The following is a 26,604-nucleotide window of genomic DNA, read 5'->3' on the forward strand; positions in this document are numbered from 1 at the left end:
TAAAGGCCCGCCGAGGCTGGGGGCGGCCTGTTCCGTTCGGCAACGCAAGAGTTGCACTCATTTCTCCCCCACACTCGTTTTCCCTTCTCCGCGCCTGTGATGAACACACGGGCAGGAGTGTGAACGCGACAAAGACTTTTTTAGTGACCCGCCGGTAAGTGGAGTGCAAGTGAAAGTGCCAAGAGTGCGTCAAGACAGTGCGTGGCCTCAGTGCGAAAAGTGCAAAAAGTGTCGACCAGTGGATTACGAGTACCGCCCGCCCTCGCCCGCCCGCCGCGCCCACCTGTCGGACGCCCGCCGCCCGCCCGCCGCCCGCCCGCCGCCCGCCGCCCGCCGCCGAGGGGCAGGGCCACCGGGCAGCGGGGCGGCCAGGGTGAACCGACTTGGAACGAACGCCCGGCGCCCCGGCCACGGGCCTAGCTGCCCGGCCGCCTGGCTGCCTGCCTGGCTGGCCGCCTGGGAGGACCGCGACGAGAGATTTACGGGCCACCCTGCGGACAAGGAAGTGACAAGTCGAGCTAATTGCCATTTGTGAGCCCTGCGGCCCTGCGCCTGCTGGGGCCGAGAGACGGTGGCAAAGAAAATGTTCGCCGGCCTAGGCTGCAGTGCCGCAGTGTGGACCTCAATACGGACTCACGCCTGGCGAGGTGGAGGGGTGGCCCACACCATGGACTCCTGTGGCAGCCGGTGGCAGCTGAAGAACATAGTGTGAATTCATGAGGGCCTTCATGGCGGAAGCATCTGAAGCCAGGAGGGATCCAGAGGCGGGTTCAGGAGGGGATGCAGCAAAAGTTGCCCTCCCCCCTTTTGCCCCCTGGATCCGCCCCTGGCCTGGTGCTGGGGCGCGCTGTGCCCGGCCTGGGAGATGGTGACTCAGGTGCACATTGTGGGCACCGGGCTGCCAGGCCCCAGAGGCCGTGCCGCTGGCGGGGCTGGCGGGGCTGCACACCCTCAGCGCCAGGCTGCCAAGGAGTCCATAATAGCAATTCTTGGCGGTATTCCTGAGTCCTCACGGCCACGGCGTGGCTGGCCGCGCCGCGCCGTGCGATGGGAACAATATGGCTGGCACTTGTCACCCCCTGGCTGCGTGTTAAGGTGGCGGTGGAGGGGGAGCGCTCTTTTCAGGGTCGCGCCGCGTCGCGTCGTAACTTGAACAAGGATATCGCGTCCCGTTGGCACGCGCGGCCAAGCGCCCACTCTCCGCGAGAGAGACCTTTTCGCCGCTCTGTCTCTCTCGCACCTGCACGGGACGCCCCGCGCTGTGGCTGCCTCTGCCCGTGGCCCTACGTAAATAAATCCGAACAACATCGTCCAGTGTCACGGGATCTGTGTGCCAGGCCGCCAGGCGCACGCTTTTGCCTTTGCGGCGACACTGGGAATTTAAATATACTCGCCTGGCACCGGTCCACCGATTTGATTTCGCGAAAACGCGCGCTTCGGGAAACCGCGGCGGCGCCTGCCGGGAGTCGAACCGCGGCTGGAGCACGCCGAGTGCGCGAGTCCTGACCGGCGACCGCGTTCGGCAGCCTTCGGGGTGCCTCCCTCCGCGGAGCCCGCGGACCACCCCCGGCAATGGCTCTGCGCCTGCACTGTTCCCGCGCACAAGGCGCCTCTTTTTGCTTTCAAAATAGCCCGTTCATAAATTGACAGTGACATTCTAACTTCTTGGCAACCCCCGCCGCCGCGCCGGCCCGAGAGGCGAGCAGGGGTTAGGCCTGCCTGGGAGGCACTGGGAGGCTGCTGCCCGTTTCAGCCCCAAGCTTGCGCGCCACGACCTTACTCCCCGCGTCTGCGTGTGTGTGTGTGTGTGTGTGTGTGAGCGTGTTTAAAAGAAATTTCCGAACAAATATCATCGCTTTCGCAGCGTGAGAGTAATAAGGCGTAAATCGGCCTGGCATATTGGTGCTGGCTTTTCGCGCCCTCCCCCCCCCCTCCCCCCGCCCCGCCCGTCAAGCCCCGATGCGCCCCATCACGAATCCCCCCCCCCCTCCCAGTTTATCCTTCGTTCCCGCCTGTTCTCCCCTTTCGCTCGCCGAAGTCGGCCGAAGTGCATTCGCTGTTTTGTCGATCCGGCCGCGACTTTCTCTCATGTTCGCTTTGGTTCCCCCTGCAGACTGAATCCGAGAGTCTCTCTCTGTCTCTCTCGCACCGACACGGGACGCCCCGTGAGTGCGAGCGAGACAGATCGACAGTGTGCTGCCGCCGCCGCCGCCGGTGAGGGGCTTCTATTGTCGAGGGGGGCTGACTGCCTCGCTTCGCTAGTCAGCGGGAGTGGGGCTGCTGTAGCACGGCCGGCACGGCGTAGGTGGCGAACCCAGGGCCCGGGGCCCGGGGCGCTGGCCACGCCAACGAGGGCAGTCTAGACTAGGAACACACACACTGCAAGTCGACTTGCTGCAGCTCGCTGCCCAAACAGACCGCGGCGCGCCCGTTGGCGCCAAAGCCATTTCCCGCCGCTATTCCGTCCGTCCGTCCGTCCGTCCTTCCGTCCGTCCGTCCGGACAGTCAAGGGGTGGAGCGGCCTGCAGCGCGGCGAAGAAAGGTTTTACCGCCTGCTGCAAGCCGAGCGTGTGCCTCTGTGTGTGTGTGTGTGTGTGTGCGCGCGCGTGTGTGTGTTGCAGCTACGCTCGTTTGCCTCTTTGTTCGCGCGAAAGCCGGACGCAGCGAGGAATTCCCTCTTCAACGTGAACGTTGCGCGTTGCGGTTTCTGGGAATCCGCTTGAGTTCAAATCGGTTCAAATAGGTGCTTTCCTCGGCAAAAAAAATGCTACTTTGCCCCCTCGCAGGGGGACTCTGGGTCCGCCACTGTCAGCAGTGTGAAGGAGAAAGCGAAGCTGGCGACGCTACCCCACGCATTCGGGCCGGTCACTGCGGCGCGGGGTATCGCCAGTGATAGTGCTCGCGGCTCGGCGCTGCTTGACGCCACGGGCCACTACGCCGGCCAGTCGCTGGCGAGTAGGCACGGCGGCACGGCGGCACGGCGGCGTAGGCTTTAGTTGCGCAAGTCTCCGGCCCGCCCCGGCCTGCAGGGCGCTATTTTGATCTGAGCCCCGCAGTGCCACCGCGCACCCCAACCGCCCGCTCCCCCGCGCCGCCCGGCCGCCCCTTCGAGCACCTTTAGCCCCCGACAGCGCACCGCCGGCACCGGGCCGGCACCGCGCCGCCCGTGTCAGCGGAGGGTGTGTCCTGTCCGAGGGCCACCCCGCCCCGCCCCGGCCCGGCCACACCTGGAGGTGCGCGAGGCATGAGTCATCCACCGCCTGTCACAACCCCGACCCGTTCGCAATCCGCACAAAAAAGCAGCAAAACGAACGAGTTCTAAAAAGGTTCTGCATGGCGGTCGCAACGCGGCGAGGCTTTGTCTGTCTCTCTCGCACTCACGGGGCGTCCGCGTGGGGGTGCGAGAGAGACCGCTCGGGCAGCTGGCGTCAAGTCGATTACTTCTGGCCGCGGCAGAATGTCGCCTCGGAATCCCAGACGCGGTGTCCTTCGCGGATGAGAAATCCGGCGCGCGCCCGTCGCACCGGGGTGGGAGAGAGAGGGGGCGAGGTCGAGGGCGGTCACGCCTGGGTTCGGAACGGTTTATTTCAGCTTGAGCCCCAAAACACGCGCGCCGCTCGTCGCTGCCACGCTGCAGTGCCTCATGGCCAAGGCTGGCCCGGCCGGCCTGGCCAAGGCTAGCACATGGAAGGCGGAGGGGAGGGGGCGGCGGCGGCGACGGATGGGTTTTGGGGACGGCGACGCAGTCCTGCATCGCGGGGGAGTTGAGGGAAGGGGAGGGGGCGTGGACAGGCGCGTGCAACACCAGGCCCGCCAGGTCGCCGACCCCGCGACTCAAGACGGCACTCTGCCGGAAGCGACAGACGGACGGACAGACAGACAGACGAACGGACGGCCAGACAGACAGCGATTCGGACAGTTAGTGCGGCGCGAATTTGTGTGTGCTGGGGCTGGTGGGACGCGGGGCCTGGGAAAGTGCAGTGCAGTGCACCGCGACAGGGCAGGGACCTCGCTCGACGCGCACGCCGCTGTCTTGCAGGAACGCACTTTTTAGGGCGTTTTCCGTTCGGTGCATCCCAGCAGTTTCCGCCTTTTCCTCGGACTCTCATCTGGGCCTTGGTGATGGACCACGCCGCAGAGGGAACGCCCGGTGGACTTCAGGTCCACGTTGACCCACCCTCAGCAATCAGGGACGAAGACGAAGGTGCGCCCACCAAGAAGGGCATGTAACGCACCGGTCCTTAGGTAGGGGTGGGCCGAGGTGGTCGCGGACTTCCCCGGCGGGGCGGGGCGGGGCGGTCCTCCACGCGCTGTCTCCGTGCCTCGCGGCGCCCCGCCACGGAGGGAGACTTACTCGCGCGGTGAAAATAGCCGCCGTAGGCACGGCGGGCGGGGCGGGCGGGGCGGGCGGGGGGCGGGCCAGCACCACGCCGCCGCGGCACGGCTGCGCTAGGCTGCGCCACGGCAGCGGGAAGGTGCGGGCGACCAGGGGCCCGTCTTGGCAGCCGCCTTTTCCCGGGATGACGGTCGAGGAGGGGGAGGGGAGGGGAGGGGTAGGTTCGCACGAGGCCCAGCTACCCCGCCGTCCCGGCCCACCCTTCCCGGCTCCGACAGGGAAGTCCGAAACTAACCTCAGCTCCCTCAGCCGCCGCGGCGTCGTGGGGATGACCCCCAGGCGGCGGGCCCACTAGCCGCGGGGTGCCGCAGGGTGGGGGAGGCGCGGCGCGCGGCGGGGAAGGGGTGCCTGAGATCCCCCCCTCCCCCTCCCCCTCCCCGTGGCGCCTCGCGTATGCCAGGCGTACCCTGCTGGCCTTAGGCCCTGGCCCAGCCAGTCCGCAGCTCAGCCGCCCGGTGGAACGGAGCCGAGCCGAGCGCATATCGTTGGCGACTCGACGTCACTCGGCAGCGCCGGGGACCGCCGAGGCAGAGGCACTCGCAGTGGGCTGCACGCCGCGGGCTGCACATCTCCACGGTGCGTGCACTGCAAGCGCACTGCAAGTGCACTCCCCCGCCACAGAGGATACAGTGCAGTGATTTCAGTGCATCGAGTGTGTGCGTGTGTGGGTGTGCGCGCGGGGCTGTGTGAGTGAGTCTTGTGTCTGCGCGGCTCGAGGCCCGTCCCGTCCCGTCCGGGGAAGTCTCGGGGACGGCCTGCCTGTGCGACCGCCGTGCCGCCGTGCGACGGGCAGCGACGGGGCGATGAGTGATCGTCGGAGTGGCGGTCTGGCGGCGCGCCGCGGGCCTGGTGGACTAGCGGGCCTCGGCACAGGCAGGGACGTCGCCGAGGACGAGCTGGCCGCGCCGCCGAAGGTTGTCCCGGGGCTGCCGCCATGCTGTCGCGACGGCGGCCCCGCGGCCCCCAAAAAAAGAAAAGTGCAAAAGGATTCAGTGCGAGAGGGCGTGCCACGAGGCGTGCCAGCAAGACCTGCTGCGCGCTGCACGGTTCGAACCTCCGCCCAGCGCCTCTAGCAGCCAGCACGCCGCTAGGGCCTCTGGGCGCCAGCGGGCCGGCGGATGAGGAGTCGGATTTATTTTTGATCGCGCGGTCGCTTCGCTTCGGCTTGTCCGCTTCAGCCGCGCTGGTCGCGCTGGTCGCTCCACTCGAGCGGAGAAATGTGTGTCGCTAAAAACAGCTTAAGCCGCGTCGGCCTGGCGGCAGGCACGCCGTCGTCCAGCCGCCCCGAGGAGGCTTCCTCCAAAATGCACACCCCATGTCGGGAAAACCGCAGTGAAGTGAAAGTGCAGCGGAACGGGCGTCACGGAAAGCTCGCGGAGGCCCAGAGCAAGGCCGAGCTCCGCATGGTGCGGATCCAGGATTTTTCTGAGGAAGGGCAATGCTGCACTTTTTCTCTACGTGCTGCGGCAAAGTAGAGCTGTTTGCCTGCCATCCAGCTGGCTCAGGGCCTCCATCACGCCCCCTGGATCCGTGTCTGTCCGGCGGCGCTGGCGGTCGAGTTCTCCGGCCGCGTTTGAACCGTTGGCGCGCCGGTACAGCTGACTGTGACGTCACGCGGCCCGGCGGCCAATCAGGAGACTCCACATGCCGTAGTCAAGAGCGCACCGCCTTCTCCTTCTCCTTCTACGGGACCCGTCCCGCAGCAGTGGAGGAGATAACCTTAAAACCGGGACAGTAGTTAGAAAGATCACGTACCTGCCATCCGACTGTTGCGAGGTGCTTTAAGTATTTTATTCGTGTCTCATCTGTCATTGATCCTTGGGACTTGTTGGGTTCACTAGGGTTCAACACTCGGTCAGTCTCACGTAGTGGTGTCCGGCCTCCTACTCGAGTTCAGTCGAGTCAAGCGAGCGATAGCGATACACAGTGAATGGCCAGAAGATGACGTTAGTGTTTGCTGCCTGGTCTACTTCCAAAATGTGCAGATTTTGACCGTTTAGTGTATTGAATAGACTGAATTTGAGTACTGATTGCGATCTGGCTGCTGCGTTTTAGCAGAAGTAGGTGGGCTTTCGCTGTATCTGTGATATCGGTGAGTTTATAACCTTCGTGAGCACATTTCATTCGGAAGCTGCCTTCGCATAGTCATCTGTGACGTCTTCCAGGTCCGTTAGTTTATGAATGCGAGTGCGTCGCTAGTGATTTAAACTAGCACCGAGTATGTTTTGGTGCTGGGGTTGGCCACTGCGGGGGCTGGTAACATGCCACGCTCAGAAGGAGCCCCTGATGCAAGTTTTAGTTTGCCCTAACCTCGTCAGACATTGCAAGACTGTTCCATTCTTTCTCTCGATAAAACAAATTTATCAGAATCCAAACCTTGCTGCCGCCTCTGTCTTAAGGTTGGAAGGTAGTGATTTGGCCCAAGTCCCTGGTTATGTCCAAAGTAGACAGGATATTAGACAGTGATTCTGTAATCGAAGTGTTGTCATGTTCTCCGAACTTTTGCTGCGTCTTATTTTAAAAATTGTCTGTCCCTCTTGGTACTATTATACTTGTTTTCTTTTGATGGTCTGCATTTCATTATTCCTGCTTATGCAATGTTTGATCTCAGTGCTGTTATTTTCTGGACACTGGAATCCTTTGCCTAGTATTGCCGCTTAAATCAACCTTGTTTAAACTTGGAGAACATTGCAACACAAGTTGTACCTTTGATGAGAGTGAGATTTTCATAGCTTTTTTGTTTCTTTTATGTGCAGGTCTTCTGTGAGCAGTGCTGGTTGGTTCTGTTGATGAAACACTGACAGAACCACATCAGCAACCATGGAAGACGCCCACACCAAAACTGTGGACGAAGTCCTAAACTACTTCAGCTGCGACACTGAGAGAGGTTTATCACCAGATCAAGTTAAAAGGAACCAAGAAAAATATGGACTTAATGGTGAGTTTTTAATATTTCACAACTGTCAACAATGTTGAGTATAGGAACTTTTTAAATGTTTATGGACACAGCATCCAGGACCAAATCTAGAATAATTCATTTTCATTGTTCTCAGTCTAAAGATTTTTTTGTCAGAAACTTACTTATTGTATCCACTTGATTTTTTTTTTTTTTTTTTCAAATTATGTTTAGAGTTCTAGACATGTTCTTTTCCACTGCTCTTGTTTTCTATATTTGCTCTTGGTGACGTGTCCCATTGGGCTGCAACCAGCTCAGCAGCGCATTCGCAGTCGTCTAGCACACCTTGATACAGTTGTTTGCCAAGGATTTAGCGGGGGTAGACTGTGCTGGCTCTCATTGTTTACTCATTACTACACTCTTAATCTGGGTGGTCTCCCTTGTGGATAGTCTGTTGCATTCCTGGCTCTATCCTGTGTAGTGCCGTTGGTGGTGAGGCTACTGTTGCCAGAACATCCAGGGTACCATGCTCATAACCAAGGAGTTCAACTTTGTATCCTTGTTTACCCTTGCCTCTAATCTGTGGGAATTCTCAGATACCCCTTATCTTGATTGTTCGTGTAGCTGCCTTCAATTTTGAATGGCAATTTTTTTTTTTACGTGTCTTCTTTCTAATTATTAAAGGTGACATCCCTTAAATTTTGTAAGTGCTTGGGTAGTTGGGGTTAAATTTCTAGGTTTAGTCATTATTAAATTTGTTCCTATTGTTTGAGTATTTTGTATCAGGGAATAATTTCTTGCACACTAGTTCAGCCTGGGCAGGGACGGCGCTGAGTGCCTTGGTGCCTTGGCACGGCGAGGCGCTTCGTTTGGCATTCATCTCATGTCAAAGCTTTGACTGTGCTTTCCACACACCTATCGGCGGCGGAGCCGACGCGAAGCCCGCCTTTCTGTCCGCGCGCCGCGCCACGCCGCGCCACTCCACGCCACTCCATCCGCGGCATGGAGTGAGGGAAGAGGAGGAGGGGGAGGGGGGAGGTAGGGAGGGGTGCCGATCGCGTTAACGGTGCGCGGTGCGTCGCGCCGGTTACCGCGGCCGCGGCTTGAGGCACGGCACGGCACGCGCGTGCTTTCGCTGATTGAAGCGAGTGTCGTCGTCGACCACGTCGGCGGTGCGTGACGTGGCGTGGCTGGAGGTGCGTCATGACGTCCACGACGTCCACGACGATGACGGACGGGACGGGCCACGTGTCCGCCGCCTCGCGCCGACACGTGTGCGCGGACGACGTCGTCCTGGCCGCGGCCTTCGCGACGTCGCCGCGGTCGTGCTGCTGCAAAGCCGCAAGCAGAGGGCTGACGTGTCGGCAGCGACTTCCCTGCGCGCGGAACACTGGCCTCTGGGCTGCGTTGTCGGTGTCACGTCATGAAAAGGGCAATGGCGTTGGCTTGCGTGGCGTGCCCCGTTCGGAAAGGTGTCCCCCCACCGCTCTTACGCAACGCGGGGTGCGCCGCCCCGCGCCGCCCCGCGCCGCCCCGCGCCGCCCCCGCCGCCCCGCCCCCGCGCCTGACCGCCGGCCGGTGTAGTTGAGCCCCTTGTCCGAGCTTTGTCCCCGCCGCCCGCCGCCCCGTCCGACGTGTCCGCTGCGCCGCGTTGGGTCAAGTGATTGTGCAGTGGCCGGCGGGGCCGGTGGCGGCGAGCCTCTACCTCTAGGCGAGCCCGGCGGAAACTGGCGGAGCGCAGCGCAGCGCGGTATTTAAATGAATCGCCGTCGTATGGACGACCTTGGATCGCTGACCTGCTGGCCCCGGCGGCCCCGGCGGCCCCGGCGCGGCGGCGCTACGCTTTGGCTCAGGTGCGCCGAAGCCATTTTGATACCGATTCCGCGGTCGCCGCTCCGTCTCTCTCGCACTCGCGGGCGCGCGCCGGGGGTGCGAGAGAGACGCCGCGACGCGACTCTCATCTGACAGTGCCACCTCCCCGTCGAGCCCACACCCCCGGCGACGCACCGCGACAGTGTCTCGTCGCTCTGTCTCTCTCGGCGCGACGCGTGGGGGTGCGAGAGAGACGCACTGCTTGATGGCCGCGGCCGCTTAATTATGAGTGTGGAAGTGGGACGGAAATAGAGGGCGGCGTAGAGCCCAGTGGAGTCGCGGCAGATAAGGCGCCCGTTGTTTCACTTTGCGGCTCGCAGTGCAGTGCCACACCTGTAAAACGGGGAGAAACCGACGGCACCACGGGGAATCGAACCCGCGACCGACGGTGGCGGGCTTGTCTGGGAGGTTCGGCCGCGCGCGCTTTTTCCGCTCCCTTTTTTCCCGGCCGCGGCTGCTGAGTCGTAGGTGGGCGGGGCGCGTCGGTTTGGTTTGTTTTCTGAAGGAACCCGGGCCGAAAAACCTCCTTGTTTCGTCGCTTAGCTCGTAGTGGGAGATTTAGATTTCCCATGTTCGCGGGAAAGTGCTGGCCGCCTCGGCGTCCTTGGCCTCTGTCCTGTCAACGCCCTGCGCGCTGTCTCTCTCGCACCTGCGCGGCTACGCGGCGCGCCCCTCGAGAGAGACAGCGCGACTGCTAGTGGGCGTGGGTCGGTGTCGCGTCTATTGCGACGGTTCCTGCAAGAGATTCGAACGCCGGCGCCGCGTGTCGAATCCCGCCTGATAAGGAATCGCAAGCGCCGATTTTTTTCTCGATTTTCTTTCCCTTCTCCGCCCGGCGCTCAGGTGTTTGACAGTGCCGCGGAGTGGCGCGTCCTTCCGCCGCGGATCGCCGCGCCTCATGTAAAGCTAATGGAGTCTCACGCACCGCCCCCCCCTCTTTCCACTATTAGAGCTGACTGGTGCCGCTGATGAGAGCATCCGGAGCGACGCGATGCAGTGGCGGCTGGAGCACGTCCCTTGGCTCCGAGACGCACCGGGTGCCACCAGTGTGCCACCCGCATGCGCGCGTTTTGACTGGCGAGGCCTTCCCTCCGCGATGACCCCCCTCCCCCTCTTCCGGGTGGCTGTGCTCGCCGGGACGCCCTTGGAGGGGAGGACCGAGGACCTCCGCGTGGCCGAGAAGGCCAAGATGGTGGGGGCAAGGTCGCGCTGAGACTGGTGCAGGAATTGGACGGGATGAACCGCCCATGCCTCTCGGCTAGGCTAGGCCAAGCCGGGCGAGGCTGAGCCAACCCAGGCTAGTGCACCGTTAAAAACCCCCGTCTCGAACACAGCGCGAGTGCAAATCTGAGACATTCGGGACTCTGATTTTTGTGCTTTTAGCATCGCCTATAGTTTTTGTCGTGGTAATTCTTTGTTCTCGTGTTGCTCTGCGTCACGCGCCGCGCTCGAGCAGCGCTAAAGCGGGTGTACGATTTCGCGTCGTCTCCGTACGAGTCGCCTTTTGTTTTTGAACACAGTGCTCAAACCTTTTTGAAATTTAAGTTTTTAAAACTTTTTTTTTGTAAATTTTTTTCTCCGCAACGCGATTTTTTCAGCATTTTCGCCTTGAGAAACTTTTGAGAAACGACGTTCGCACCTTGCTTGCGCCATTTCCTTTCCTTCGTAACATGGGAAATCTCAGTGTGGGACATTCCGAGTGTACTGCCGCCATTCGGGCAAGGGGTTGACTGTTTCTCTCCCCGTGGTTCGGCTTCCACTTGTTGCGTGGCGAGGCGCGAGGGCGTCAATGAGCCAGAAGACCGGTGGAGGCGGCCAAAACTCTAGACGCGTTTTGAGCTCCAGAGTCTCCGAACGAGCAATCCATTGGTGGGGTCACGCGTTCGGTTCGAGTCCCATTTGGCGACGCTGGAGCTGAAAACGCGTCCGGGATTTGGGCCGCCTCCGAGCTCCGCGCACGAGGCTGGCGAATGATCCCGGTCGATCCCGTTGGCACTCCGTCGCCGCGTTTCCGCGATGCCGCGATTATGCCGACCGAGACTCATTCCGAGTCGTCGCTCTGTCTCTCTCGCACTCGCGGGGCGTCCCGCGCAGGCCGTGCAGGTGCGAGAGAGACGGACTGTGGCGCGGCTGTGGCGTCTTCGTCTTCCAACCCGTGACGTCCCGGCGTCTCGGCCTGTGACGTCAAACGGCCGCTGCGCGATGCTCGGCGATGCTGCAGCTGCGGCGTCCGTCTGTCTTCCTTCAGTCTATCCCACCGTCCTTCAGTCTTTCTATCCGCCGCTCTGTCTGTCTATCCGCCCGTTGGGCCGCTAGCCGCCCGTCCGTCCGCACCGTAAATCGCCGTGTTCGGCTGCTTGCCGCTGACGGCTGGCTGTCGGAACACGCGGCTTAGAGGGCCTGCAGGGTGGTGCCTGCCTCTCTCGCACCTACACCGTACGCCCCCCGACGGCCCTGCGTTGCGTTTTTCGTCGGCGTCCTCCTCTCCGTGGCGATGCCCCGCGATGGCAGTGCAGTGCGTGGCCCGCGCAAGGACCCTCTGCCTCGCTCGCTCTCGGGCGACGTCCCGCGTGGGTGCGAGAGAGACGGCTCGGCCTGGCTCGGCCCCGCGTGCGGTGCGCGCCGCGGCTGCCTTCTCTGTCGTCTGCTGCGCGTCGTCTGCTGGCGCGTATTTGGGTCGACGGGGCGTGGCGTGGAGGGGGCACGGCGTCATGTGTCGCTATCAGAATGACGTCTGCGGCCCCGCGGGGCCCGGCACGGCCCGGGAGGCGGTGGCGGCGTGGCGGTACTACCGAGGCCCCGCGTTGCCGCGCTGCCCCGACTGCCCACGTGGTGAGATTACCAGTGGCGTGGCAAGGACGCGGGGAAGGGGGATTTGGTGGGCGGGAACACCTGTTCCCCCCCACCGCGGTTTCGCCCACCCTCTGCGCCAGCAGCCTGCGCCCCGGGGGCTTCCGTCACTTAGTGAAGGGTAGTTATCGAAGCGTAATTGACAATTACGTGATGGGGTTAATTTTTGGCCCCGCCAGCCGCACGCCCCACCCCTCCCCTCCTTGCTCTTCCTGCTCCCCGAGGCAGGCCCCGGGGGAAAGGGGGGGGGGTGCACGCGGCTGCGACACGGCCAGGCCTCGTTACCTTTCACTTGCTCCAGCACACTGCCTACGAGAGTCGTCGCTCTGTCTCTCTCGCACCCGTACGGGGTGCCCTAGGAGTGCGAGAGAGACGGAGCGACGAAAGAGACCCTCGGAAGCAGTGCACTGGAGCCTGCAAGGGAGGCGGGGCGGCGGCGGGCGGTGTCTCCGGGCGCGGGGGTGGCGGGGCGGGGGTGTTTTAATGATGCTCTCGGCGCGGTGGCCGCCTCTGGAGCTGCTGAGCCATGGCGGGGGAGAGGGGGGGGCACTGCAGGTGCTGCCTGCGCAATGCCTGCGCACTCCAGTGTACCCATGTAGACTCTAAACAAGCCGCCAAGTCGGCCGCTGTTGCTGTGACAGCGCAAGTGATTGGTTTTCCTGGATGACAATGCTAACCGGTTTGTGTTTTTCTGTCTGTTTCAGAACTGCCTGCTGAGGAGGGTGAGTTTCGCTCGGCGTCGTGAGTAGTTGGAAGGAGGTGCTCGTGGGAACCTGGAGGCTGATGTCGCTCCCTCTCCGACACGCCCCATGGGTGCGAGGGAGACGGAGCGAGACCTGGCTGGATGGGCCTTGCTGGAGCCCCACTGGGCGTGTTCCCGGTGTAGGGGCGCGGCGGCCCTCGGTGCCGTGGTGCCCCGGGGGGCCCTCGGCGGGGTCACGGGGATGGATTACACTGAGATCGATATGGGGCCGCGAAGTAATTTAAAGGGTTTCGCAGGGATGGGGCGACGAGAATGTGAAACGACCCGAAAGTTTTTGCTTTTACACGGGCTGGTTTTCAATCATCGGGCGTGCACTGTCAGGGCGCGTGCGGCGACGGTGTTAATGTTTGTGTGTTTCTGTTTCAGGCAAATCTATCTGGCAGTTGGTGCTGGAGCAGTTCGATGATCTATTAGTCAAAATTTTGCTGTTAGCTGCTATTATTTCTTTTGTAAGTATCGTCGCCAGGACTCTGGTGTTGCGTTCCCCTTGCCACGTGCGCCACGCGTTCGCGCCTCGGAGGTGTCCCACGGCCTGGGGCCTGCGGCCCGCGCGCACGGGAGCTTTGAGGGGGAGGGCACACACTGATAGTGCGCGCAGGTACCGCCTGTAGCCCGCGGACGCCATCGAGATTGAGATAGCGGTGGCGGCCTGGGTGGACCTCGCCTGGGACCGTGGGACGGAGGCAGGGGGGTGGGTAGGCTGCCCTCCCCCCCCCCCCCCCCGGGCACCACCGGTAGTTGCGCCCTGGCCGTCCTGGCCTACCCCTACCCCCGCGGCACCCTGTAGCTGCCGGGCTATATATACGGCAGCGGGCCACAAAGGCGCTGCTGGTCCACCGTCCATCGTTCTTCCTCGCGGCCCCCCTCTCTCTCTTTCCCCTCCTCTCCTCCCGCGCGGCCACCGGCCAGCATTTTATTTTAGCATTGTCGAGGAAAGTTATCCCTCGCAGGGCGGGCCTGGCGGCTTAGCCCTCGCCTTGCTGCTCTCCTCTCGCGGCGCCGCGACCTTGCCCGGCCCGGCCTTGCCCAGCGCGGTGCGGTAATGAGGTGCACTGGAAGGAAGGAGCCTGCACGTGCCCGGCCCGGGTTCGACTCCCGGCCGCGGCGGGTCGCTTTTTCTCTCCTCCCCTCGTTTCCTGGTGGGCGTGCTCGCGGAAGAGGGCCCGGCGATTGATGAGTCGCCGTCGGAATGGCCACTTATCCCCGCCAAACGGCGAAGCACGGCGAGGCGAAGCGACGCAAGGCGCGGCGAACGCACTCTGAAAATAACATGCAGGCCGGCCGGGCCTAAGGCCGGGCCGGGCAGGCCGCGCGGCAGGCAGGGGTGGCACACCTGCTAACCTGCCGCCCCGCGGCCTGCCTGGTGGTGGTGGCCCTGCGCTGCGGCAGGCTGCGGCCGGGACGCCGCGGACGCCAGGGACGCCATGGGCCGGGGGCTCGGACGCCAAATTAATATTTGGCTCGGCTCGGCGCGGAACGGCGCGGGCTCCTCGCACACGCCCCTTACCTTGAAAGGAGCGCCGGATGTGCCGAGGGCGCCGAGGGACACGGCTGAGCCGCCGGGGAAGTCCGCGCCGGTCCTTCGCGGAAGGGCCCAAGGGATTCAGGGCCGCACAGTGGGCCGGGAGACCGGTGGAGGCGGTCAAAATTGCGGACGCATTTTTAGCCCCCGAGTCGTTAAATTGGATTCGAACTGAACGTGTGACCTAACCAATGGATTGCTCTTCGAACGAGGAATCCATTGGTGGGGTCACACGATCGGTTCGAGTCCCGTTTAGCGACTTTGGAGCTCAAAACGCGTCTAGAGTTGTGGTCGCGCCACGCGGGCCCTTCGCGAAGCAGCTGAGTTAGGTCCGGTGCCGTTCTCGAACTGACCTCCGGGTACGCGGCCTAATTACGTCACTGCCTCTCCCCCCTGTACTGTCTCTCTCAAATTTGACACTTTTTCACCCTCCAGCAAGTTACTCACTCATTCTCTGTCCTTCTTGTCCGCAGGTTCTCGCGTTATTTGAAGAGCACGAAGACTCCCTCACAGCCTTCGTCGAACCTTTCGTCATTCTGTTGATCCTCATCGCCAATGCCGTCGTCGGCGTGTGGCAAGAGAGGAACGCCGAGTCGGCCATCGAGGCCCTCAAGGAGTATGAGCCCGAGATGGGCAAGGTCGTCCGAGGGGACAAGACCGGTGTCCAGAAGGTGCGCGCCAAGGAGATCGTCCCCGGCGACATCGTTGAGGTGTCAGGTGCGTATTTCGCCCATCTCTGTCTCTCGAATATCGACTTGAACTTGACTTAACTTTTCCGTGTCTTTTGTGCCCGCAGTTGGTGACAAGATCCCTGCCGACATTAGGCTTATTAAGATTTACTCGACGACGTTGCGTATTGACCAGTCCATCCTGACTGGTGAGTCCGTCTCCGTCATCAAGCACACTGATGCCATTCCCGACCCCCGCGCCGTCAACCAGGTAACTAAGTTCAAAATTATTTGGACTCATATTTTTTTGCGGAAACTTGCTTGGTTCGGTGCTGACCTCGTTTCGATGTCTGTTCGCAGGACAAGAAGAACATCCTGTTCTCTGGTACCAACGTCGCCGCCGGCAAGGCGCGCGGTCTGGTCATCGGCACTGGTCTGAACACTGCCATTGGTAAGATTCGTACTGAAATGTCTGAGACTGAGGAGATCAAGACTCCCCTGCAGCAGAAGTTGGACGAGTTCGGCGAGCAGCTGTCCAAGGTGATCTCCATCATCTGCGTTGCTGTCTGGGCTATCAACATCGGCCACTTCAACGACCCCGCTCACGGTGGCTCCTGGATCAAGGTACAGTAGCGCCGCCGCCGCCGTGGTTCGCGGTTCGAACCCCGCGTCATGTTACGTGTTTTTTCTGACGACGTGCCTCTCCGTTCGCGCAGGGTGCCGTCTACTACTTCAAGATCGCCGTCGCCCTGGCCGTGGCCGCCATCCCCGAGGGTCTGCCCGCCGTCATCACCACTTGCTTGGCCCTGGGTACCCGCCGTATGGCCAAGAAGAACGCCATCGTGCGCTCCCTGCCCTCCGTCGAGACCCTGGGTTGCACCTCCGTCATCTGCTCCGACAAGACCGGCACCCTCACCACCAACCAGATGTCCGTCAGCCGCATGTTCGTGTTCGACAAGATCGAAGGCAACGACAGCAGCTTCCTCGAGTTCGAGATCACCGGCTCCACCTACGAGCCCATCGGTGAGGTGTTCCTGAAGGGCCAGAAGGTCAAGGCTTCCGACTACGAGACGCTGCAGGAGATGGGCACCATCTGCATCATGTGCAACGACTCCGCCATCGACTTCAACGAGTTCAAGCAGGCCTTTGAGAAGGTCGGCGAGGCCACCGAGACCGCCCTGATCGTCCTGGCTGAGAAGATGAACCCCTTCAACATGTCCAAGAACGGCCTGGACCGCCGCACCACCGCCATCGTCGTCCGCAACGACATCGAGACCAAGTGGAAGAAGGAGTTCACCCTGGAGTTCTCTCGTGACCGCAAGTCCATGTCTTCCTACTGCGTGCCCCTGAAGCCTTCCCGCATCGGCAACGGACCCAAGCTGTTCGTCAAGGGCGCCCCCGAGGGTGTGCTTGACCGCTGCACGCACGCTCGTCTCGGCTCCCAGAAGGTGCCTCTCACCTCCACCCTCAAGAACCGCATCCTGGACCTGACCCGCCAGTACGGTACCGGCCGTGACACTCTCCGCTGCCTCGCCCTCGCCACCTCTGACAACCCCATGAAGCCCGAGGAGATGGACCTTGGCGACTCCAACAAGTTCCACCTGTACGAGAACAACCTGACCTTCGTCGGCGTCGTCGGCATGTTGGACCCTCCCCGCAAGGAGGTCTTCGACTCCATCGTCCGCTGCCGTCACGCTGGTATCCGCGTCATCGTCATCACTGGTGACAACAAGGTGGGTGTCGGCCGCACTGCCCGAGTACCGCGCCACTGTTATGTTTTCTAACTAAGGATTCTCTGTCCGGCAGGCCACCGCTGAGGCTATCTGCAGGCGTATCGGTGTGTTCGGTGAGGACGAGGATGTCACCGGCATGTCCTACTCTGGACGCGAGTTCGACGACCTGCCCCTGTCCGAGCAGAAGGCTGTCTGCAGCCGTGCCCGCCTCTTCTCCCGCGTGGAGCCCGCCCACAAGTCCAAGATCGTCGAGTTCCTGCAGGGCCAGAACGAGATCTCCGCCATGGTGCGTGCTCCATGCCTCCAGCAACATACTTACCTTGCGTTGTCGCCACGGTCTTACCGCGCCGCTTCCTTTCCAGACTGGTGACGGTGTCAACGACGCCCCCGCCCTGAAGAAGGCCGAGATCGGTATTGCCATGGGATCCGGTACCGCCGTCGCCAAGTCTGCCGCCGAGATGGTGCTGGCTGACGACAACTTCTCCTCCATCGTCGCCGCCGTCGAGGAGGGCCGTGCCATCTACAACAACATGAAGCAGTTCATCCGGTACCTCATTTCCTCCAACATCGGTGAGGTCGTGTCCATCTTCCTGACTGCCGCCCTGGGTCTGCCCGAGGCTCTGATCCCCGTCCAGCTTCTGTGGGTCAACCTGGTCACTGACGGTCTGCCCGCCACCGCCCTCGGCTTCAACCCCCCTGATCTCGACATCATGGACAAGGTGAGTGACATGCGGAGCATTCATGAATCACCTCAAGAGCGTGTTGTGGTTTTTAAAGGATGCTGGTTTCATTCAACGTGGATTTTTTTTTATCTTTCAGCCCCCCAGGAGAGCCGACGAGTCCCTGATCTCTGGCTGGTTGTTCTTCCGCTACATGGCTATTGGTACCTACGTCGGCGCCGCCACTGTCGGAGCTGCCACCTGGTGGTTCATGTACTGCCCCAACGGACCCCAGATGAACTACTACCAAGTGGTAAGTTGGCGTTGCTGGTTTGCTGTTTGTAAAGCTACGTCTATGGTGAAATTAAAATTTTCTGTCTCTTTTTCCAGACTCACCACTTGGCCTGCATTGGTGGTGGAGAGGAATTCAAGGGTCTCGACTGCAAGGTCTTCAGCGATCCCCACCCCATGACCATGGCTCTGTCTGTGCTTGTCACCATTGAGATGTTGAACGCCATGAACAGGTATAATACTTGTCTGATCTACTGCGGCTGACACATTCTAATCACACATCGGTATAATTCTTTCTTTTTCTTTTCTGCAGCTTGTCTGAGAACCAGTCCCTGATTGCCATGCCCCCATGGAGCAACCTGTGGCTCGTTGGGTCCATGGCTCTGTCCTTCACCCTCCACTTTGTCATTCTCCATGTGGAAGTCCTTGCGGTAGGTCTAATTCCTTATTTGTTAGTAATTATAATTCTTCAAAAAGTAGTTGCCTTAATTAATTTTGTGTTGTGTGCGTTCCTGCAGACTGTGTTCCAGGTGACCCCTCTGACTGGTGAGGAGTGGGTGACAGTAATGAAGTTCTCCATTCCCGTTGTTCTTCTGGATGAGACCTTGAAGTTTGTGGCCCGAAAGATGGCAGATGGTAAGGGAATGCTCAACGGCATGCATGGCATTGTGATTATGTGGGCAGTTTTCTTTGGCCTGCTGCTCTACGGACCCATCTAGGCCAACATCTCGGCCTCTGCTAAGCCTCAGACAACGACGGCTGCCAATCTCCCGGAGGGGGGAACTTGGAGGATAAGTCTGCGTGCCTCGCCTTCTGCTTACGCCCAATTAATGCAATTTGCTGAGTGAATTTGTGTGAATTGCGCTTTTAGCCTATAGAAGACAACAAGAAGAGGCACCACTTCATCTTGTGCTCAGACTTTCATGGTGGCAACACACTTGCCCTGTTTGGATGGCTAATGTAGTAACTTCAGTCATGTGCAGTTTAATTGAGATTGTACCTTAAAGTTCAGTCATTACTTTTATACTTTTGTGACCAACATCCAACCTTGGTATCTGTGACCTGCTACTGCTCCGCTCCGCTTCTTCTGAAGGATAGTGTGTTTGTGATTTGACCAGTGCAAAGAGCAGGCATATATTTTTGGCTCTTCCTCCCTCCCCCTTGCCCCCTCCCCTATTTTCCACAACTGCCTGCCCTTCCCCCCTCCATCTTTACACATTTTTTTCCAATGTGTTGACTGAACACTTAGTGCAAACTTTAATGTTTTTGGCTGCATGTACCTGTGTGGGCATGCAGCAGTGACTCTCGTCCCAAAGAGAGGACGAAGAACTCTTTGTGGAGCAAGAGAAGTGAGCTGTGATGACCAACTGAACTGTTGAACTGATTCAACTCAAACCTGTAGCCGCACCGGCGGCGAGGCTTTGACTATTTTGACTTTGTCTGAAACACCCCATCCATCGTTACGGTAGCTGTCGGTAGGCAGATATGTCAAGTGGTATTTTGTGTGGTATATTTTTCACCCCCGTCATTTTTGTTTGCCACTACTTTTTGGTTCTTACTTTTTTGTCTTTTTTTCTGTGTCTTCCATCTGTCCTCCATTGTTTCTCATGACTTTTGATGTGAAGTTAAGATCATTCTTTAACATGTGCATAGCAGTGATAAGTTAAGGTTTTGAAGAATGTGATCAACATTTAGCAGATAATGTTCACTTTAAGAGATTTTTGTCTCATTGTACAAGTTCAACCTATTCTGCCCTTGTTTAAATAGTGTTTTTCCTGCAAACTTTTTCGCAATGGTCTTTTTTTTCAATGTTTTAAATCAATCTTATATATTTTGCAGTGATGCGTATTGCCTTTGGCTAGGTTTTTCTCTGTTTCTTGGTCAATAGTCCCTGATTTTGCAGTCAAACAATGTACTGCTTTGTATCTTCCAGTAAATAGGGCTTTTGTTTTTTGTAAATATACAATTTCCTATTACTTCCAACGATTTCTTCCAGTTTTTTTAAAACATGTAGCATGACAATTTTTTTAATTCTATACAAATTGTAGTTTTAATTTTAATGACTTCTGCAGTTACATTTTGTGCCGAAAATTTGGAATGCATTGGTAATTTATTGTGACCTTTGTATGAAACTGTAGAAATCAATCATTGGTTCAAATTGAAGTCATTGTTCTTGACTAGGGATAAAATTGGCATGACAAGACTTTCTTCAACCCCACCGATTCTCCTAGCTACATCTGAGTGCTTAAATCCGCTTTCCTTTGCGAATGTGTTGCAATTTCTTGCTTCTAATTTGATCTTACTGTGCTTGACAATGGGTCTTCCTGTTTTAAAAATATTTACTATTCAAGATAAAGGAATTCACTTTACACTATGAGCTTCATTATCTTCTCTCTAAATTTATTTCTCTCCAACTTTTAAGAGGGACCAACATAATTATTCTGGCTGTTACTCCTAAGATGTTAGTATTTAATCAATCCTAAAGCTGTGCAGTTGCAATTTTTTAGCCTTAGCCAAATCAGAGGTTGTGACATGCATTTTCTATTGATCTGTACAGCCAGTCAAATAGTTATTTCAACAGCAAGCAGCTGGATGGTTTATCTAGCTTTTCCAAAACAACTGGTCCTCCTCACTTAAAGTTAATGTTATTGAAGTCATAGTATTGCAAAAAACAGCACGTTAAAAAAAAATCAAGACTTTTGCATATCTTAAACAAAATTATGACCACTGACGTTAATAAGAATGGCAATACTATGAATTCAGTAGCTGTGCTGATCTAGTGTAACACTGATCTTTATTTGGGCTCATTTGAAATTATTTTCAATCCGTGAATCGAAGTGTACGTGACATAATGGGTTCATTGGTACAGGTGAAATTCTTGATTCCATGCCAATCACACGGAAGTGTTGTGAATGCAGAAGCGACAGGAAGTGTACTCATACGCTCACAAACAATTTGTGAAAGAAGAAATCTACATCATTAACTGTCTTGTTCTCATCCACAACAATCCATCAAAGAAGTGCCTGTTTTGTGATGTGCCTTTTTATTTTTACAAAAACAATTTTGTGTGATTTTTGGTAGTATTTGTTTCTGCTTCTCATTTTTGTTATATCTAATTTATTTAGCGTGTTTGAAAGTGCTTGTTGTGCCGGTGTATGTTTGCAACTGGAAAGAGTGTGCATTAACTCAAGTAGTGAAGTGTAGTAAACCAAAATTTCTACTCTCTCGGTTGTACTTATTGAACCAATAAACATAGATATATGTATAAATAAATAAATTAGAAAGAATATTTATTTATATATATACATATATTACTAGCATATAAATGATGACAAATATTGAATACTGTAAATACTGTATTTGTCATTCCAGTCACAGTTGATCCTTCATTAGTGGTACGTTGATGTGTATGCCAATGTTTGTGTGAGTGTGTGTGCATGTGCTGGGAGCAGTGTACTGAGTGAACTTTATTGCAAGTTAAAGTGTATTGGAAATGTCCAGTGTCTCAGTAGTTTAATTATATGTATTCTAGGTTTCACATTTACTATTCGAGCTGGTAAAAAGTTTTCTTCCTATCCAGTTCCATACCAGATCATGTCACTGAACTGTCTTCAGGCTGAGTTTTCAGTTGTTTGAAGTGATATCGAAGTTGTACCATCTAGGAGACAATTTATTTCGTGTGATAGCATAGAATAAAAGAAAGAAAAGATGTAGCATGTCCTTTTCACTTTGAAAATTTCAAAATCTCCCCATATTAAAAGTTTTTAGAATTTAAAAAGAACTAAACTACTTAGGTTGTTAATAATAGTACCTTCTGTTGCGCAACTGCAACTGGTGATATTGTTGATGATGAAGGCTTGTCTTTACGTGTCTCATCTGTAAGCTGTTGATTGTCTTTAGGGACAGACTGACTTATTTTGGAACAGGTTGATTTGGTCAGTGTAATTTGTGTCTAGGTTTATGTCTTTCGGTATTTAGGGCTGTGATAACACCAGTTTTCTGGCACAGTAAATTTTTAAAAGGAGTTGAAGGCCTATATTTATTAGATTCTCATCTTCAAAGGCGATTACATCAAGTTAAACTTTGATTGATGTTAAAAAAAAATTGAAAGTTTTTTATTTTACTTCCAATTGAATTCCAAAATGTGTAGGTCTGTACAACCTGCATCAACTTTTGCTTCCATTTGCCAAATGTGGACATTCAGTGCATGTTCTATCGGGAAATAATATGAAAGCAGTTTCCAAATTCACCTCTCGAAATTTCTAAATTGCGCGTTGTTGTTTTCTATTGGGTTTTTTAGTGACAGGGTAGGTTTTCTTAGTTTCCATTAGTTATGAATACGGTATTTGATGTTTTTGAGTTGACTCCAATACTTGCATGTGCGGTACTTTAGCTTGTTCAAGTGTTGTTTACTTACATGTGTGGTGTTGAAAGTTCTTGAGTGTGAGCCAACATAGTACCATAAGAAAGCTCTAGTTGGGGCAACCTTTATAAAAATTTGAAAATTTGAGTATGGTGATTGTTGGTAAGTAAATTGATTTGTTTCTAACACACTGAAAGTTTGTGGTGTCATTAATACTGCTTGATATGACTTCCAACCGTCTGAAAATTAAACTTAATTCTTCCTTAAAAAAATTCTCTATTTAGTAAGTGTTTTCACTTTACCTAGGATTAATTCTTTCCGTCATAATTTGTCATTCCTAGTGGGCAAACTTTGACATTGAAGTTCAGTTGATGTTAGTAGAAGACTGGTGGTGGTTGGATTAAAATACAAAGGCTGATCCCTAAAATGGACTTCAATAATTTGTGGAAGGGTGACTGAATACTCACATGAACCAACTGATATGCGACTTGACACATTGTAGCCCAAGTAGTTTTTAAACCAGGTTTATAGATTTCCTCTTTGAAAGATGTGATGGGATATTTGATGTGTTTCCCGAAAAGAGAAGGATGTCAAACTGGAGAGTTTTCTTAATCATGGTAATAACAGTAGCTAGGACAAAGTAAGGGTTCCATCAGTGGTTAGTATTGTTTTAGTTTCCTTAACACCGCCTCTTGTTTTCAACTACATAGCAACTCAGTCAATATAATACTACCTATTGTTGATTTTTCTCAACAATTGGTAACGGTCAGTATTGTTTCACCATAAATGCAACACTTTATGCTCTGGTCATCGTTGTAAATAAAAGGTCTGTACTAAACCTTTCATGAAACAGAGTGTGACAAGTGTGCATAGTCCTTCCTACTGTTGTCCTTACCATGGAAGGGGGCAGGTATATCTATCACTAGTCTCAGCCCCTAGTCCTCCAGTTTGGTTTGACGCTGGTTAACATCTTTTTAATAACTGACACAAATTTAATGAGAAATTATTGTAAATAAACTGTATTGTGGAGGTAGGAGTACTGAAGTTATTAATAAATATGGAGTTTAACTATGGCAAGCATTTACTAACTTAACCTGTTTCTTCTCTTGTATTATAAAACTAACACCACCATTTTTTATAAAAACTAACTCCAGCTTGGTTTATTTCTATGCAGTTATGCTGTCTTCAGCCATTCATTGGACCAAATGCTTTTCAAGTTGATTTCGATTTTAACTTGCTTTGTTACACATAAAAATAACTCTTATGAGAACATGCCTTTCATGAGGGTCTTTTCCCATCTCTACTTGACTACTAGAGCAAAATTTTAAGCATATGCTCAAGCATGTGCACCGTTTTATTTAGTTTTACATACCAACAAACTACAAGCATATGACACATCACAAGCAAAATTTGACAACACTGGAACAAGCAATCGAGTGCGGTGGTGTGTTGAGTGTCGCTATTTAACACAGTGGAGTTAAAGGCCCTTGGTCCGCCGCCACTGAACTGCCAACTCCTGATGCCTCCGAGGCCTGCGCCAGGACTCTGTCTCATCTCTCCAGATTGCCGTAAGTCTCTTCAATCAACACTTGCCCAATATGACCCCATGTTATTTCTTAACAAAATTGTTGCTCTTTCCTGATGAAGTGTTTCACTTAGGTTTACAGTACTCCATTCGTCTCAAAATTTTCTAGATGTTGCAAGTGTTTGCATATGCTGATCAGAGAATTTAAAAATAATTGCTAGCAGTATCATGAATAAGTCACTTTGCTATGAATCTAAGTTCGCTTCTTGATTGTTAATCTTTGTTGTTTTCTTTTTTTCTGTCTAGCGGTGCCACCTCCCAAGAAAGTCAAGTAGGTCTGGCGAAGAGACCAGCACTTAAACGTCTGTGATGAAATCTTTCGTTGGACACAAAACAAGTGATTGGGTTCTTCTTTTTTTTTTAAATGAAAAAAGAAAAAAATCCTTTGAAGTATCAAGTTTAACTCGTCTGTGGGAGAGAAATGAGGATCTTAAAAGAAACACAATAATTTAATTTTTATAGTGATTGTGGTGATGGAAACCATGCACATCAAGACAATAAAATGATTTTTGTGTGCGAAATATCTACTATTATTTTTACCTTATTGCAAATATTGCCAGAATAACTAATGCCTGGGCTCCACTTCATCTCACCTTTGCCTGCCTTTCGGGCTGCACACTTGACAAAAACGACTGTTTAAAGCTGCCTTCCTATATCCCAAATAAGTGCTTTTGCAAAAAGGCATGAATGTACCTTTTGTTGGCTCTGGGTCTTATTGTCTGAATGCCTTAAATCGTGTTCTGATGCACTGTTCTTGAACTTTTCAATTTGACCTCTAAGTTGTTGTTCTTCAGTATTTGAACTCTCTGCTCTTGTTAAATTTTACTTGTGCCCCTATACCTATTTTCACTTGTCAATGCTAATCCTCTTTCCTCGTACTGACCTTACTAGCTCATTTGCTCTTTTCCGCAACTATTTTCACTGATCTTGCCAGTTTCTCTCAAAGGTACTATTGCTCAGCTCTGCAGTTATTTTGTTGTAATTTTTTACATAGTCATTACTGGCAACGTTTGCAATAGTGAGTTGGTGGAATAGTGTGTGTGTAAGTGAATGGGAGAGAGTGAGTGAGTCTGGTCCATACATATCCATTGTTATATACTTTTTTCTCTCACTTTTTGTGCCCACTCTTCAAGGGCCGGGTGGATCAATAACTCAAAAGAAGTCTTTCGAATGCTCAGAAATGTGACCATCCTTGACTTTAAAAGCAACAACTGTGACTTTGATGAAGTTGTATATTTATTTTGAGATCGTAACTTGTTGATTCCAGTCAGGCTCCTTGGCCAGTGTACACTGTTATTTGTTGACATTGTGTTATAGATAAGTGTGTTTTTAACAAATCTATAGATGTTCTCTGAAAGCCTACAGTAATCCTGAGTCTTCCCTTGGACAATTTGAAAAGACTGGCTAAGATGTGTACTGTTGCCCACTGCATTGAAGCAACCGAATGAGGCGTGCTCTGGAGCAGTATTTTCAAGATAAGCAACCATCAGGTGAATTGTAGGTTCAGTGCACAGTAAATCAGCACAACGTGTACATATATACATAATAGAAATTTAATGTATTTATAAGATGGATGCTGGCATCGATCACTTGTTGTTTATGTGAAGTTATGTTTTGTGCTGAATGGAGATCACCCAACTACTGCAACTAAAAACCACCCGCCTTTTTGGCGCTCAAATTATTTTGAAGTAATTTCATGTCTTGTGGTGGTGTGGTACTCCTTGTGCATTCTGTGCTTCACTTGGCAGCAGTCGGTTCTGGTCGGGAGGTTCTAAATTGTTTGTGCGGTGCGCAGACTTGAATCTCCCACTGGGACTGCCAACGGTCCGAAGGCTCGTCAGTATTGGAGAAGGCAGCACAGCAAAGAACTGGCTCTTGGGTACAAAAGGGCATCCTAGGAAACACAATTTACAGAAACATTTGTGAGGAGAAAATAATGTGTGTGAAGGTTGTACGCTGATGCCGCGTTGAAGTTCTGTTGGCTCTGGAAACTTTTGTACTCATGAGGACTGCAATAAAGCCATGCTGGTGGCCGGAAAAGAGCTGTCATGATTTCAGGAACCTTGCTTTCTAAAAGTCACCTTGGTGCACTTTAAACGCACTACTCACAATGAAAGGCTAAATAATATACATTAGAATTGCACAGTTTTTAGAAAGAGTTTAATGAGTTTGAAACACAAGAATACATACTAATATGGTAAACAACCAGATAAATTTAGATTGAAAGTAAAAAAATATTGTTTACACAGTCACAACATTTCTTCAAATAGGTACAACATATAGGCAGGTAACAGGAGTCATAACAAGCCTCAGAGATATAGAAGACTAGGATATCACGAGTCAACATCGAGGAGCCAAACTTTGCAGGTAAAGCCCATTCTCCCAAAAATTTTGCTTGAATCACAAAAATAAAGCAAACAACAAGTGATAAAATTTTGAATTGTTACTCTTTTGAGCAAATCAAAAGTACATCAGGTAAAATTACCTCCTTTTAAAAAAACAACAAAAGAAACAAGTTATGGAAGGGATACATGGCACATTCGAAAATATGGAAGGCATAGTGTGCCAAATCACATTAATCTATTGCTGAAGGAGCAATTGTACACCTATTCAATTCTAACTCTAACAATCATTTATCATTTCCATTTGAGAAGCAGAGAAAGTCATTCTCAATTTTCCTACTTAGGCCTAAACTTGAAACCAGTAGAGGAAAGTCCTATTAAAACTCAAATCAAGTTCTCTACGAAATCATCCTAAGAATCTATAACAAAGAATGGGCGAGTTCAGAAGCCTCTCTGTCTCATTTCCATATTCTACGGTAAGTTCCACTCTTTTGTAAACTCATTATCTGGTTTGTTTAAAATTTATGTGAAGTTAAATTGGCTGGCAGGAAGAAAGAACTACAGTAATTATAATAAATGAAAGAGCACAAATATTGGCTGTGCGCTTACAAATTCTTTAGATTTAGATAACAACTCTGAATTGCCGTTTGATCTGAACTGGTTG

The 26,604-nt window shown here is 53.8% G+C and overlaps 2 protein-coding genes across 7 annotated transcripts in view; one reads left to right on the top strand and one right to left on the bottom strand.

Annotated features, from left to right (window-relative positions):
- On the top strand, positions 1–25,638 carry LOC117651946 (calcium-transporting ATPase sarcoplasmic/endoplasmic reticulum type). 6 transcript variants are annotated; one of them, XM_034396564.1, is made up of 15 exons: positions 1–154; positions 7,153–7,334; positions 12,719–12,736; positions 13,144–13,226; positions 14,773–15,016; positions 15,096–15,238; positions 15,328–15,591; positions 15,684–16,700; positions 16,774–16,986; positions 17,063–17,419; positions 17,520–17,672; positions 17,750–17,883; positions 17,964–18,081; positions 18,169–18,286; positions 20,520–23,086. In XM_034396564.1, exons 2-15 carry the CDS (start codon positions 7,217–7,219, stop codon positions 20,609–20,611), a joined length of 3,072 nt encoding a protein of 1,023 aa, XP_034252455.1. In that variant the 5' UTR covers positions 1–154; positions 7,153–7,216; the 3' UTR covers positions 20,612–23,086. The 6 variants fall into 6 exon arrangements, with proteins under 6 accessions (XP_034252455.1, XP_034252456.1, XP_034252459.1 ...); XM_034396565.1 differs by lacking the exon at positions 1–154 and adding an exon at positions 4,820–4,972; XM_034396568.1 differs by lacking the exon at positions 1–154 and adding an exon at positions 6,038–6,172.
- LOC117651990 (potassium voltage-gated channel subfamily H member 8) overlaps positions 25,293–26,604 on the bottom strand; it is a 68,759-nt gene continuing 67,447 nt past the window's right edge. The window contains exon 16 of the mRNA XM_034396616.1: positions 25,293–25,492. Within this exon, the coding sequence (XP_034252507.1) occupies positions 25,293–25,492 (200 nt within the window). The remainder of the gene's footprint in view (positions 25,493–26,604) is intronic.

This window comes from Thrips palmi, unplaced genomic scaffold (genome assembly GCF_012932325.1).
Source record: "Thrips palmi isolate BJ-2018 unplaced genomic scaffold, TpBJ-2018v1 HiC_scaffold_6, whole genome shotgun sequence".
NCBI lineage: Eukaryota > Metazoa > Arthropoda > Insecta > Thysanoptera > Thripidae > Thrips > Thrips palmi.

Bases quoted from the DNA above. Each gene is read 5' to 3' on its own strand.
- LOC117651946 (XM_034396564.1), top strand. From the start codon at position 7,217: ATGGAAGACGCCCACACCAAAACTGTGGACGAAGTCCTAAACTACTTC. The intron at 15,239-15,327 runs GTAACTAAGTTC...GTCTGTTCGCAG, and splicing joins ACCCCCGCGCCGTCAACCAG to GACAAGAAGAACATCCTGTT. The intron at 18,287-20,519 runs GTAAGGGAATGC...TCATTGGTACAG, and splicing joins GGCCCGAAAGATGGCAGATG to GTGAAATTCTTGATTCCATG.